This window comes from Carassius auratus, chromosome 6 (genome assembly GCF_003368295.1).
Source record: "Carassius auratus strain Wakin chromosome 6, ASM336829v1, whole genome shotgun sequence".
NCBI lineage: Eukaryota > Metazoa > Chordata > Actinopteri > Cypriniformes > Cyprinidae > Carassius > Carassius auratus.
In genome coordinates this window covers 13590078-13604805 of record NC_039248.1, presented here as the reverse complement: position 1 = coordinate 13604805, position 14728 = coordinate 13590078, and the positions used below count along the sequence as shown (strand labels likewise).

At 34.6% G+C, this 14728-nt stretch overlaps 1 protein-coding gene across 2 annotated transcripts; it reads left to right on the top strand.

Annotated features, from left to right (window-relative positions):
* The first annotated feature begins 604 nt into the window (after nucleotides 1–604).
* On the top strand, nucleotides 605–14496 carry micall1a (MICAL-like 1a). 2 transcript variants are annotated; one of them, XM_026262687.1, is made up of 16 exons: nucleotides 605–1161; nucleotides 3459–3507; nucleotides 5745–5886; nucleotides 6769–6869; nucleotides 7654–7778; nucleotides 7910–8475; nucleotides 8592–8655; nucleotides 8894–9282; nucleotides 9757–10043; nucleotides 10882–11016; nucleotides 11319–11445; nucleotides 12480–12570; nucleotides 13536–13609; nucleotides 13730–13844; nucleotides 13999–14045; nucleotides 14123–14496. In XM_026262687.1, exons 1-16 carry the CDS (start codon nucleotides 1019–1021, stop codon nucleotides 14245–14247), a joined length of 2580 nt encoding a protein of 859 aa, XP_026118472.1. In that variant the 5' UTR covers nucleotides 605–1018; the 3' UTR covers nucleotides 14248–14496. The 2 variants fall into 2 exon arrangements, with proteins under 2 accessions (XP_026118472.1, XP_026118470.1); XM_026262685.1 differs by having other exon boundaries at nucleotides 9715–10043.
* Nucleotides 14497–14728: the final 232 nt, after the last annotated feature.

Genomic DNA, 14728 nt, shown 5'->3' with positions numbered 1-14728 from the left:
TTCTTCCTATGTCACCATGCATGCTTGTATTTAATTTTTAATGATATATCATCTTTTGTCCTCCTGATATCTCAGAAGTTGAGAGGTTATATAATTTCACAACAGAAATTAGTTGCTATGTCTGATTTTGAAGCAATTGATAGCGAACCCCGGAAGGAACAGTATGGTGTCAGTAACAGTGCTTACTGCATTGACATATCAGCAGCTTATAGAGAATTTTGACCAGAACCAAAAAATCTGAGCATTTTACTCCAGTCCTAAGGTGTTTACATTTGCTACCAATTACATTTGTAATTGATTTTAAAGTATTCTTACTTATTTATAAATCACCCAGTAGCCAATGACCTAAATAAAATATACAGCTCACTGAATATCGACCTATACGATTTAGTCTATCAGTTATTTAAATATTGAATCCTTTCTTTAAAATGAAAAGTAATAAAATACATATAAACAAATAAATAAATTATGTATTAGGCAATGAATATACTTTAATGCAATGGTTGTACTAAAATTACTGAAAAACATTTTAAGCAAGGCTCTCTTAGGCTTTTGCTTTTGCCATTTGCCATGACTTTTATTTTGACAAGGAAATTATTGGGTCTAGACGCTTCTGTACACCAAATTCGTCAGTACACGTTACGCCTAAAATAATATTTAACTGTCAGGCCATTGTCCTGCGTTTGACTATGTATCTTTTTTAAACCCGAATGTCGCAAATCAGAGTATCATTGGTGTCTCATTTTAAAAGACGGGCATTCAAGCCTTTAACTGAATTTGGAGTTTGACTCCATTGGTGTGTGCTGATTTTTTCTTTTTCTTCGGAGTAACGTTACGGTTAGACACGTACAGTCTGTTTACTTTGATCGAATGAGATCTTCTAGAATTCAGACAGCAGGATCGATCTAACTGTACCGGACAGAGACATGTTCAAGAGAGCCTCTCGTGAACTCTTGGGTCTTCATGTGTATTTCAGGAGCAGGCTTTAGGTGTGTGTGGAGATTTTGGAATATCGATCATGGGCTCTCTAAAAGCTTTGCAGGACTGGTGCAGGAACCAATGTGAAAGTTACAGTAATGTGGACATTAAAAACATGTCTTCATCCTTCAGAGATGGACTGGCATTCTGTGCCATCATCCACAGACACAGACCTGATCTCATGTGAGCATTTTTTTTTTACTCTTCGTCTTTAATTTGTTTTGTATTTCCCACTTCTCTGAAGATAACATACCTTACATACCATATAAAATGTCATAATCTCAACGATCTTAATTCAGGACAGCTTTAACTTATGGAAACACTGTTTCCTTACGTAATTAATGGGAATGAAGGTTGTGTTGTTCTATTGTTAGAAGTGACTTTAGGTAAACAGGAAGTGACACGCAGTTTGATTCACATCGGGAATAGTTAAACCCAAATGGACGCTCAGTCATCATTTACAAACCTTCATGCCAGTCCAATTTATTTATCGATCGTGCGATGGAAAGATATTATGAACATAATGAAGAATTTCAACAATACCCAGACCACCTCTGCTTTATTTCAGTGTGTATGTGAATTTAAATATGTCCACAATGAGAAAATAAAGATATAGTAATTGTAATAAATGTAGCTTCATTTTAAAACGTAAACCAAAAGTTTCGTATAATTTAAGATTTAATGACTTGTTCTAGACTCCTCAGACTATCTGTCATTATCTGATTGTTAGATCACCTTTTCTATGTTGTGTTGGGCATGTGGAGTCATGCTGGAGACAGTCACACTCTGTCACTCTGTTGAGTTCAAGAAAATTAGTCAGTATGCTGAGGACATGAATCTTAATTGAAGTTTTGTTGTACTAGTTTATACATTAATTCAAACTGTTCATTTTAAGATAAGAAAAAATATATATGTGAATTGGGATCAGATTACACCTACAGTAACATACACTGTATGTGTTACTTAAATATAGATGCCAAACAGGTGATTTCTGTAACAGTTGTTCTTTTCTTATCTCACTCAAAAAACCAACTTGAGCATTCTTCAAACAAAACACACCAAACTTTGCACTCTATTGTATAGGCGTGAATTTGAGCTTCCTTAAGCCAACCACATAATTTGTTTCACTCTTGATGTGAATAGACCATTCAGCGCCATTTTGCTTCTCTGCTGGTTGCTAAACCTTAAAATGTTGGATTAGGTGATAAAAAAGGTGTTTTGTAAATTAACAAACATACACTTTTCTGATACATCAGAGCAGGTTGCCAAAAAACCATACCTCATTCTTTAAGCTTGCTTTTTTTTAGATAAATCGTTTGGGTTTATGCAGTGAACTAGTGATTTATAAATAGACAGCACATTAGAAAAGAACACACACCGAACTGACACGAAACTGATAAGTACCTTATTTTGATGGAAATAATACCATTATTAAAACGATTTAAGCATCAATGGCAGCGCTGCCTTTGTGTGATTTTGTTAATTATCTGATCTCTGATTCACTGACATTTTCCAAATTGCATATAAAATGAGATTCACAAAAGGCACACACACACAAAACAAAATGGTTTGTGTTATGTAAAGGGTTACTGAACCCGAAAATGATAATTTTGTCATTAATCACTTACCCCCATGTCGTTCCAAACCCGTAAAAGCTTCGTTCATCTTCGGAACACAATTTAAGATCTTTTGGATGAAAACCAGGAGGCTTGTGACTGTCCCATAGACTGCAAAGTAAATTACACTGTCAAGGTCCAGAAAAGTATCAAATGCATTGTCAAATTTGTTCCTTCTGCCAGTGGTTCAAATGTAATGCTATGAAGGGGCAAGACATTTTTTTTGTACGCAAATAAAACAAAAATAACAATATAAATTGTCTCCTCTTTGTCTCTCAACATCACCATAGCGCCAATGTGCAGAATAATAGCTGAACGCAAGCAGTTTATGCTCTTCTGTGTCAGCCGCGCAACAAGTACACATTTTCTACTTGTATTTACACTTGAAAGAAAAGATTAAAAAAAACATTGCATTTTTCATTATTTTTGTTTTATTCATATAAAAAAAGTATTGTCGCTTCATAACATTACGGTTGGAACCACTGATGGCAGATGGAGTATTCTGACGATGCTTCTCATTGTTTCTGGACCTTGACAGTGTAATTTACTTGTTAGTTTTTGGGACAGTCACAACCCTCACGGTTTTTATGCAAAATATCTTAAATTGTGTTTTGAAGACAAATTAAGCTTCGGAATGACATGGGGGTAAGGGATTGATGACAAAATTTTAATTTTGTGGTGGAGTATCCCTAATGGAGTGAATTGGAATATATTTATATATATATATATATATATATATATATATATATATATATATATATATATATATATATATATATATATATATATGTATATGTATAATAAAATGATTTGATGCATGACTCAGCACTTTTGAAAATGCTAAACAGTTTCTTTGTCCTCTAGAGATTTTGACTCCCTCTCAAAAGAAAATGTCTTTGAGAACAACCGTCTGGTGAGTATGACACAAACCATTGACCAAAAACAATTAAATATATGGAGGGAATGATTATAATTTAGATTGTTAATATGTACTATTAGAATCAACAGTTAACTGCTGTTAGTTCTTAAATTGTCTTCTTTTTCAGTACTTCTCTTGAAAGAGGAAGTGTTTGCAGCAAAATTCCTATGTGTTTGTGTCAGTCGCTTTTTGTTGGTTGTGCTTAAATCATGAATCACAATTTTTTTTGTCTGTTTGTGACTGCATAAACAGCAGTGGAAATGTGTATTCTGACTTAACTTAGATTTTATATATATATATATATATATATATATATATATATATGTGTGTGTGTGTGTGTGTGTGTGTGTGTGTGTGTGTATATATTATGGGTTGCACGACTATGGATTTCTGCTAGTCGATTTCTTGTTTAAAAAATACTCTAGTTGCTCGACTACTCGTGGTTCATGGCATGCTACTGTAAATGAAAAGAAAATGAATAGTTCTTATCAATAAATGCTTATTAATTCAAAGCCTATTGCAACAACTATATATGTAAATTAATAATTATGACATTACATATTAAAATTTTTATGTAACAGCCAGTATTTGTATTCTGTATTTGTATCTGTAGCAATCACAAAATTATTCGTATCTGCATTAAGATAAAACCAGGTAGAACATTGTACAGTTACTTGATATGATGTAATGACTATCTTTTTTTTCATAGTTATCACTGAACAAGTATGCAGTGTTAAACTAAAATAATTATTAATTTCTCGTGCAATCAGAGATGTCATGACAAACATTTAGTGATCATTTGAACATGACTGAATTATTTAAATGCGCATATTTTCATTAGACAGAACTCTTCAAGCGAGTCTTTTGAACTTCACTAAACAAATGTGTGTGTGCCACACAAACCAGCAAAAGATAAAGATGCAAACATGTAAACCAAGTAGAAAATGTATCTGTATCTAAATTTATTATTAGCCTACTCTTGAGAGAGAACTGGTTTGGTTTTTGAGAGACTGAGAAGCGCAGCACTGCTGTTTGATTGGTGAGCGCGCTGTGCTTATTCATTCATTCGTATCATATCATAGCCTATAAGGTTTAAAGCATTGCCTTTTAAATATATACAAATAGCTGAACATGTATGATGTATTATTATAGGTTATATTACTTTTGCCAAGCTCTGATTTCTGACAGATGCACAGAGAGGCAACATCAATGCAGTGTTTGATTTGCGCTCTTTTTATTCATAAAGTTTACATTCATCCACTTCACGTTCTGTTGCGTGAGTTTAGAGGTTTGTGTGTAATATTATGCTGATCCGCTGGTTTAACTGTTATCTAGCATATGCCAGACTGTGCCAGCCTCAGCCGAATATCCAGGCAGAATTATTCCTTGTGCGTTGTTCGTTTTTGAAGCCATTATAGGTGCCATTACGAATAAGGTATTCGGCTTCCGGCACACCCCTAATTACTACATTACATATTTTAATTTTACATGCAATATAGATAAAGTCATATAATGTAACAGCTACTGTACACACAAAATTGTAAAATTGCAAACTGTTTATGCATTATGGTTAATGCATGCTCGAGTAGTCGATTGTTTCTGACAGTATCGACTAGTGGTTGAAGTAATCGATCACTATATATATATATATATATATGAGAACTGGTTTTGTACAGATGTCTAGACGTTCATAAAACCATCTTAAATGTAAGTTGACATTGACTATAGCTCAAAAATTAAAACTCACCTGCCTGTAGCTTCTGTAGGTTAGCTTCTGTAGGTTCTGTAGGTTATGCATGTAGTTCTATGTATTTTTATGTATAATAATTTTCTATTTTTAACTGTTTTAAATAAATTTTAAATAAATTTTAAAGTTTTTAAATTCTTTGTTTTATTGTTTTGATTATTTTTTTATATGATTATTTTACTTTTATGTAAATCACTTTGAATTACCATTGTATATTAAATGTGCTATATAAATAAACTTACCTTGCCTAAAACCGTTAAGCCCTTGATTAGCTTGTTCAGGTGTGTTTGATTAGGGTTGAAGCAAAACTCTGCAGGGCTGTGGCTCTCAAAGTAGGTCTTGTAGCTAGTGTATTATTAATAATCATGGTGGTTGTTATAATTGATAAAATAGATATTGATCACTGTCATCTGCTATTTTAAAAACATATGGGCAGCATCATGATGAAATACAATATATTTTTATTTTTATTTCATTTTTAAAGGCGTTTGAGGTTGCTGAAAGTGAGTTGGGTATTCCAGCCCTGCTGGATCCAGAAGACATGGTGTCCATGAGTGTGCCTGACCGATTGAGCATCATCACATATGTATCTCAGTATTACAACTACTTCACCAACAAATCTCACAGTGAGTATTGAGCACTGCAAATAATATGCTGACTTAAACTAACATTTTATTTACAAACACAGAGAGACAACAGCAATGCATTAAGGTCCTTTTTATAATCTTCCTCAATGCTTAGTAAATCAAAAACTTCCAGCACATTCTGTGAGAAGTATCAGTCACATACAAATTACTCATGAGCCAATCCATTGAGATTATATTCATGTCCATTTTGTACAACTCTTAGTCGCAGATGGGAAATGACTTCAGTGCTGCAGTGTTTTTCTCTGCAGTATATTTCTCTGCAGTATATTTCTGTATGCAGGAAATGCATGTGATGTCACAGAACATTGCAAGTGTGACTGAAAGTACAAGTGATTGGCTGAGGTATTTTAACACTTGATTAATTTAAGCATTCTCACATTGCAGTGCATAATGTACATTGGAAAAATTAGAAAAGAAGAGATCCAGTAAATACATAAACAACTAGGTTCTTTTTGACATAAAATTTTCAAACCTGATTGATTTGGTTTGCACTATGCCTCACACTGGGTTGCAATTTTAGGATTCATGGACTTTCATTGTTTAGCATGGCGTGGTTTGGATTGATTTACACTGTATTAACCATTGGGTGGTGCAAGTAAATAAACCAGTTTTGCTGTTCTAGCAAATTACTTGTCCAGATTTGTTTTGTTTTTTTTATATTTAGGGTTATGAACCTATTAATTTTTTTTTTTATCAAGTTTGAATTGCTTTTAGCTTAGCTATTGTTCTGGTGTAACTGACAGTATGTCCTCTATGATGTCAATAAAACTTGAATTGTATTGTATATTCTTTGAATTACATTCGTTTAATGTAGAAAATCCTGGACACGTGCTACAATTTTTTTTTTTATCCTCTATTTAGCTGTCTCCACAAACATAAAGAGCCCTGGTGGTCCAGGTCACATCAAACCAGCCATAAAAAGGCCATTTGCTTCTCCAGAGGGCTGTGACACTCAGACTGAGGTAAAGAAATTAGCATTGTTTTTTTTTTTTAAAACAGATGTTTTCTTGTTCTGGTTATCTGGCAGGTTGTAGACCTAACAACAGTCTATATGTGCACAGAAAAATGTACAGATTAAACCACATTTATGGATTTGCTGTTGCACCCATGAGTGGAGTGGAATTTATTACTACAACACAAGATGGAGAGCAGTGAGATCTCATTTTGGCCTAGTTCCATGTAAACAGAGCAAAATACTCTGCTGTTGCCATATTTTCTAATTAATTTATGAAATCAGCCATCAGAGCCAAATCACATATTTGGTTTTTGGTAGATATTGTGATCTCTCGGAGTTCAGAGAATGTCACTTCTCCAGAAATGTTCCCCTGTCCTCCTTATACCTCCCATTCAAATAATTCCCCTCCTTTTCTTTATTGTTTGCTTTGCATTCCTCTCTCGGACTATGTTTCTAGTTACTCAAATTGGTGGTTCAGTAAATGACATCAGTAAAATTAGTTTCCCATTGCATTACTTTTGACATAAGCATCTGTATTATCATACTGTGTTTTCAAAGTAATTTTTTTTAATTGCTTGTTGAAGAAATTTGTGCAAATATTCTTATGCCATAATGTTAAGTATGTAGTTGGTCTTGTATACATATTTACACAGTCCAAAGTATTAGCAAAGTACAAAAAATATGAAATATGGTCCCAAATAAAAATCAGTAGTTCTTACCATTTTTTCCTCTACCTTTCCATGTTTTTTTTATTACCTTCCATTCTCAACCTGGTTTTTGGTGCTACGTAGTCTGGTGCAGATAACCAACCAAAACGCAGTATTCTGAGCAGCACCTGTTCAATCTGTGGAACGCATGTTCACTTGGTTCAGAGGATCCTTGTTGATGGCAAACTTTATCATCGGAACTGCTTCAGGTGACTGGTCAACTGCCTAGTGTAACATCTGTATCTGTATTGTTCTATTATTAAAAGCGTAAAAATAACATTACTTATTATTCCCTCTGCTGTTTTCAATGTTTTTGTGAGAATTTCTGATTTTATCTCAGATGTAGGGAATGCAGTAGAACTTTATTGCCTGGATCTTACAAGTTCACAGAGGATCCTGGATCATTAGTTTGCACACACCACTTCGCCAGAACTGCCTCAGATGCCAATCAGAATTGTCATTCAGATATGAGCAATAAACTAGCCAAACTAACCTCAACAAGCCCAGAAGACCCAAACAATAGGAGTTTAGAATCTAAAGCATCACACAACAATGCTGAGATCACCGTGGAGAGAGATGAAGAGGAAATACCTGAAAAAGAAAAAGTAACAAATAAGCAGCCAGATAGCAGATCAGAAGTCGAGGCAGAGCACAGAGCGCCTTGTCCTTCTAGTCCAGCAAATCCCTTTGATGAATCTGAAGAGGAAGATCAGGACACACAACAAGAAGACCACAAGCCAGCCGCTGGTGGGGCCAATGGTGATGAGCCAACAACGCCAGTGAAGAGTACAGCACCAGAGGGTCGACCAGTTCCAGCACCTAGACGAGTAATTGAGCCCACCCCTGCTTCTCGCCCTGTCCCCAGACCACGCCCACCCAGACCCTCTGAAAGCCCTATTGTCAATGGTGAGCACTGATGCTGATCTCGTCTGCATTCATAACACTACACAGGCCATACTATTACATACTAAACATAAATGTTTTTGCTAAATTTTTTAATCATCTGATAATTGTGGCTGTAGGAAATTCTGAAGCTCAAATTTCTCAAGTTCCTGTTCCAAGAGAAAGATTGCACTCACCTGCTCGGTAAGATAATTGCTGCCGTGTTCTCTACTAATCTGAACCCTAACCATAAAATAAGTACATGTAGATAATTGATATTACTCGGTGCTTAAATGTATAATTATAAATGTAACAAAGACACCTTAAAATAAAGTATAACTGATTTTCTTCCAAAAAACCCTCAAGATATATCTTAACTTTTGATCAGTCTTTGATCTCTTTGTGAATTCCTCTCAGTGGTTGTAATGTATTCCTTTCTCAGCTCTAACAAGGCCAATGGCACTCCTAAACCAAAAGACCCACCCTGGCTGGCTCTTGTCCAATCAGAAACCAAGAAGAAACCAGCACCTCGCCCACCCACAGGTATAACCATACCTCCCTGCACTGGTTCATCTCCTTCTCGCAAGGAGGAGGAATCAAGACCATCCTCTCCTCCAAATCCCTTTGATGATGAGGAAGAGGAGCCAGAAACGGCTCCTGAAGATCCCCCTGGTCCTGTGGTGGCTAGTCACCCTTGGTATAGGATTACCCAGGCTGCTGAAATCACAGCTGAGGACACAAAAAGACAAAGTCCTGCCCCTTCTGAAAGTCCTGTAAGTGTCCGAAGGAAGAAGCGACCAGCACCCAAAGCCCCAAATTCTTCTCTATCAGGTTAGTTGCTTACATTGTCTAATACATTGATTGCTTTACACAACTGAAGAGCTGGTGAAGACTGAATTTGAATTGTCCAACATAATATTCAAAGGTGCCCCCCCACTAATATTATTGACTACAGTACTTCCTATATTTCTGCTATATGTGCACATTCAGATGTGTTTTAATTAACAGGAACTGGGAGTATTTCTATATTAAATTATTGAATGGTAAAAATATTAAATTATGCAGCCACACTGGTGGAAACATATTTCTTATTCATTTAGAGTTATAATATTGTAATATATTAATAATAATTTAGTCCTCTCGAATGTTTGGGGCTCCATTGTGTTGTGTTACACTACGTTGTATTTGTGCAACTACTCACATGTCTCACATATTTTTGTTATACATTTTTTTCTGGGTTGTCTCTTTCCTGCTGTTCTTTAGCTTTTCCTTCATCTCAGACTTCCTCTCCTGCTTCATCTTTAGCTCTGAGCACAGAGAGCCTGTCCTCCTCTTCCTCAGACCACAGCGCAGTCCCCCAGCAACCTGCTGCTAATGAACAGGACCATTTGTTCACCAAGAGTGTGTCTGAACCATCAATCAACGCTCCTGCACTGTCCCCCCAAAAAAAGCTTCAACCTCACTCTTCTCCAAACCTGCCTCCTCCACCACCACCTACCAATACCAGCTCAGCACCAGCTACTCCCCAAACCAACCGCAGTGTGAGACCACCAATGTTCCCCTCTTCACAGACACCCAGCACTCCAGGCAAGGTTAGACTCACTGTCAAGATCACACTGCTGTTCAAAAGGTTGAATCAGTCAAGACATTTTTGTTGTTTTGTGTTGTCTGTTCTGTTCACCAACAATGTACAGTATATCTACTTGATCAAAATTAGTCAAAAATTATTTTAATTAAAATAACTTATATTATAATTAAAATGGTAAATTCTTCCACTGATACCAGTTACCACACCAAAACATTATTTCTCCTAAAAATGTGGCTCTTATCCAAACTCCTATTAATAATTCAAAGGCTAATTCATAAGTGGTGTTGTAGGACTAATAACGGATACTGGGCATGTTTTATGCAGTTATTAGACTATGCCAAAGAAAGGAAGTGTAATTAACTTTGTATAATTACCTTCTTAAAGTGCTTTTAGTAGCAAAATATTTAAAGAGGCCATGACATGGAGAATCAAAATGTGTATGTACACATAAAAGAGGTTACTCTACTATAAAACATTCTTATAAATAATAATAATAAAAAAAGAAAAAAAAAAATATATATATATATATATATATATATATATATATATATATATATATATATATATATATATATATATATATATATATAATTTTTTTTTTGTTTGTTTGGTTTTTTTTTTTTTTTTTTTTTTACAAAGATTGGACCTTTATTTCTGCAAAAACCTCTGAAACTGCAGTTCATTAAGTAAGGGTAGCAGTAATATCAAGAGTGTTTGTGAGAGATTTCATTTAAAGTTTCCACATCTTTGTTCCAGGAAATCATCCCGAGTCCGGGAGCTTTCTTTTATTAATCTTTATTCAGTATCTTTGATTAATGCTCTTTCATCACTGTCATCTTCAGCGCACTTGTAAAGAGAATCCATTTAATCGGAAGACAACCACCTCTGCCGGCTCTTCTGTATCCAGACCCCCAAAAGGGTCCCGTCCTGCACGACCTCCTGCTCCTGGATATGGATTTCCTCTCATTAAGCGAAAAGTGAGGCACAGAAACATCCTCTTGCTGCTTTGATTTTTCTTTTTTCTTTTTTTAAATCATGAATATTGTTGTTTTGATTGCTTTTAGAAAGGAACTGTAACTATGGCACATTTGTTGTCTTAATGTAATGTCTCACATGAAAAGTAGTAATAGGATTTGAAAATGTTATTTAATCTATATACAAGGTCATAAATTTGTTTGGTTGTAGCCATTCAGCTTCATCATCAGACATTTGTCTTTTACCACCAATATATTAGTGAGAGCATGCTTATAATTCCATGTCCTGACATTGTATTTGGTAGGTACAGTCAGACCAGTATATCCCAGTTGAAGACATCCATGTAGAAATGAGTGATCTGGAGAAACGGTTGGATGAATTAGAGCATAGAGGGGTGGATCTGGAAAAGAGCTTACGAGAATGTTCAAATGGTAAGAGAACTACATGCTACAGAAGAACTGCCAAGATTGTCTCTGCTGATAAGATATTAATTAGTCAGGGATCAGATGTTTCCACAAGTAGCTCATGATCCAGTTTCCTCGAGTGGCTCAATTTACAGTAAATGCTGTTTCACACAAATGTATTGTCTGCAAACACAGCGAGTTTGGCTCACTTACATTTACTTTTATCCAAAGCGACTTACAAATGACGACAATGGAAGCAATCAATATCAACAAAAGACCAATGATATGCAATTCTGTAACAAGTATCAGTTTAGCTTAATGCAGTACACATAGCAAGGTTTTTTTAAATATATAATCAAAAAATAATAATACAAATAAATAAAATAAAATGATCAGATTAGGAAAAGAATAAAGCTTCTGTTAGAGGCTTTTTTTTGCTTTTGTTAATTGTATAATAAATGAAAAATAAAATAAATAGAATACAAAAAGATTAGAGAAGCTAGTGTTAGTTTTGTTTTATTTTTTTATAACCAGGGTTATAGCTCACTTGTACATAAATATTTAAATTTTACTTTTGTTCTATAACATTCAATTATTAAATTAATCTTAATTTTTCTTTATTGATTTGTTTTTAATCATGTAAATAATAATAAAATATTATTATTTTTTTAATAATGATTCAAATTATTATTATTTTGGCCATTTATATATTAAATGGTGGAAAAAAAAAACGGTTTTCCTTTGTTTTCAGTGAAATTGTTTCTTGGTGTATTATTACCATCTGTCATCTTGTGAACAGTAATTTCACTCAGCCAGGTAAACTAAAGTTTTCTTACTTTTGACTCCCCTGAAGAGAGAAGAAGATTGTGTAGTTTGTAGAGGTTGATTAATCTGAGACTGAGCCACAAACTAAAAACTCTAAATTTGGGCTAAGATTCATAAAATAGACGATGTTATAACAGACTGTCCCATTTCTGGTTAGAATAAAACAATGTGTGCGATCTTGGGCATGGCTGCGTTTGAAATACTGGATTGAGTGACTCAGTGTTTTGTCATTTTAGATGATGAGGAGGAACATCTACTTGTTGACTGGTTCACTCTGATTCATGAAAAGCACTTACTGGTACGGAGAGAGGCTGAACTGGTCTACACGTAAGTGCGCTATTACATTTGAAATGCTGTAACGTCTGTAACAACTACATTGCCCCCCCCCCCCCCCCCCCCAAAAAAACCTTTCATTTATAGTTGAATAATACATATCATTAAAGAATGTTGGAACGTCAATTTAATGATACTACAAATGCTCACAGCTGGTCCTAGAGAGAAGCTTGAGACTCTCTTTACCTTATTTGCACACCCTAGATGAGATATTATTGAGTTTGCATGGTTTTTAATAGCTTACAGGTTAGGCTCTTCTGCTATTTATTTATTTTGTAATCTATTGAGTGTATCTATATATATATCTATATATATCTGTATAGAGTGTATCTATCAGTATATCTGATATCTGTTTAATGAAGTTTCCGTTTAGGCTTGTTTTAAAATATAGTTCATAAGTTGTCACCTTAGACAGAATGCATGAGCGTCAAGTGAACGTTTAAATTTTTGGCACCATTATTAATAGATCCAAGTAGCATTAAGAAGCATCCAGTACCAAAGCAGCAGTATGCACTTTAAGTTTCGGCATTCACACAGAAGTCGGCAGCTCTGACCACTCTAGAAAATAAAAATGGCATGAGACTAGAAAAAAAAACTTTGAACTCTGAATGTATTCAATTCAACTGAAACAACCAACACTCTGCTGGTTGCAGATTCAGGAAAACCATTATAAGTTAATTCAATCCTCATTTTTGTGTACATAAGATTCCACAACAGTCATGTTTCAAATAGTTATGTACATGTATAATTTTTGTGCAGCCACACTGGTGCCAGATTTGCTGCCCATAATTTAACAGTCAGCCTCTTGCCAGTTTCTGTTCATCGAGCAGTCAATATAATAATATACAGTATGTCAACCTGATATTTTCAGGATCTCTGCACAGAACAATGGGGGTCAGTTGCATTAAAGTTAAATATGAAACAGGAATAAATCTGTCTGATTATCATCTGGATTTTAGAGCCAAGCAGCAGAACCTGGAGGAGAGGCAGGCTGATGTGGAATATGAGCTTAGATGTCTACTTAACAAGCCAGGTATGAAACAACACAAAAGCCTTTTCTTTTGACTAAATCCTCTTCCTTTCTTTTAAATGACAGCCAATTTTATGCCATCTCTCCTTTTATACCTCTCCCAATTGCTTACATCTCTGATAGAGAAAGAATGGACAGCTGAAGACAAAGACAGGGAAAAGCAATTGATGGCAGAACTTGTCACGATAATTGAGCAGAGGAACCAGATTGTTAACAGCATGGATCTGGACAGACAGAGGTAATCACTCATTGTAAATGCACTCTGATTCAGAGCTTGAGTGTGTCTGCTAAAATGGGTTTCTGTAAATTTAATACGAAATGGGAAGTAATCGTGTCATTAGTATCAAGTATAGATTCTTTCTTTTTTTTAAATTCATCAATTTCTTCTTTAGGGAGGAGGAGGAAGACAAACTAGTAGCTGCTATGCTAAAGAAAAAAGGTCAGTGTTATTTCTCTTTTTACTGACTCTCACACTTTACACCTCATTCATGTTTTGATTCTTGAATTTCTTTTCAGAGTTTCATGGCCATGGTGAGCAGAAGAAGAAAGCAGGGAAGTTTAAGCCCATGAAGGTTTTGAAGAGACTGAGCACCAAGAATGAAGGAGTAAAGGACAACAGTCCCAGAAAAGAGAACAGCTGAAGCGTAAACTTACTGAAGGAAAAAGAAACAAAAAAGATACTAAAAAGATTTACTAAATGTTTTCAGTCTAATTGACGCTTTTGAATATATTGCTATTCAACAGAGCCATTTGAGTTAAATTTGCCTTTGAGGTACCTGTAGTAGCAGCTGAACTGATATAAAAGTAAAAAAAGTAACACTGTCTGAGTCAGATATGAAAAAAATATAAATATATATATATATATATATATATATATATATATATATATATATATATATATATATATATATATATATATATAAGTATATATATATATATATAGATATAGATAGATAGAAAAAAACATTTCGAAAGGACTAATATATATTCTCACTTTAATCTCTACATTTTTAAGTGAAAGAAAACTGTGTTTTGAGCAAATTTTAACACAAACCTTTCTTTTAAACTCATTATTAGTCATAGGAAGTGCTCAACAGGAAGCCCATTAGATGGTATGACATT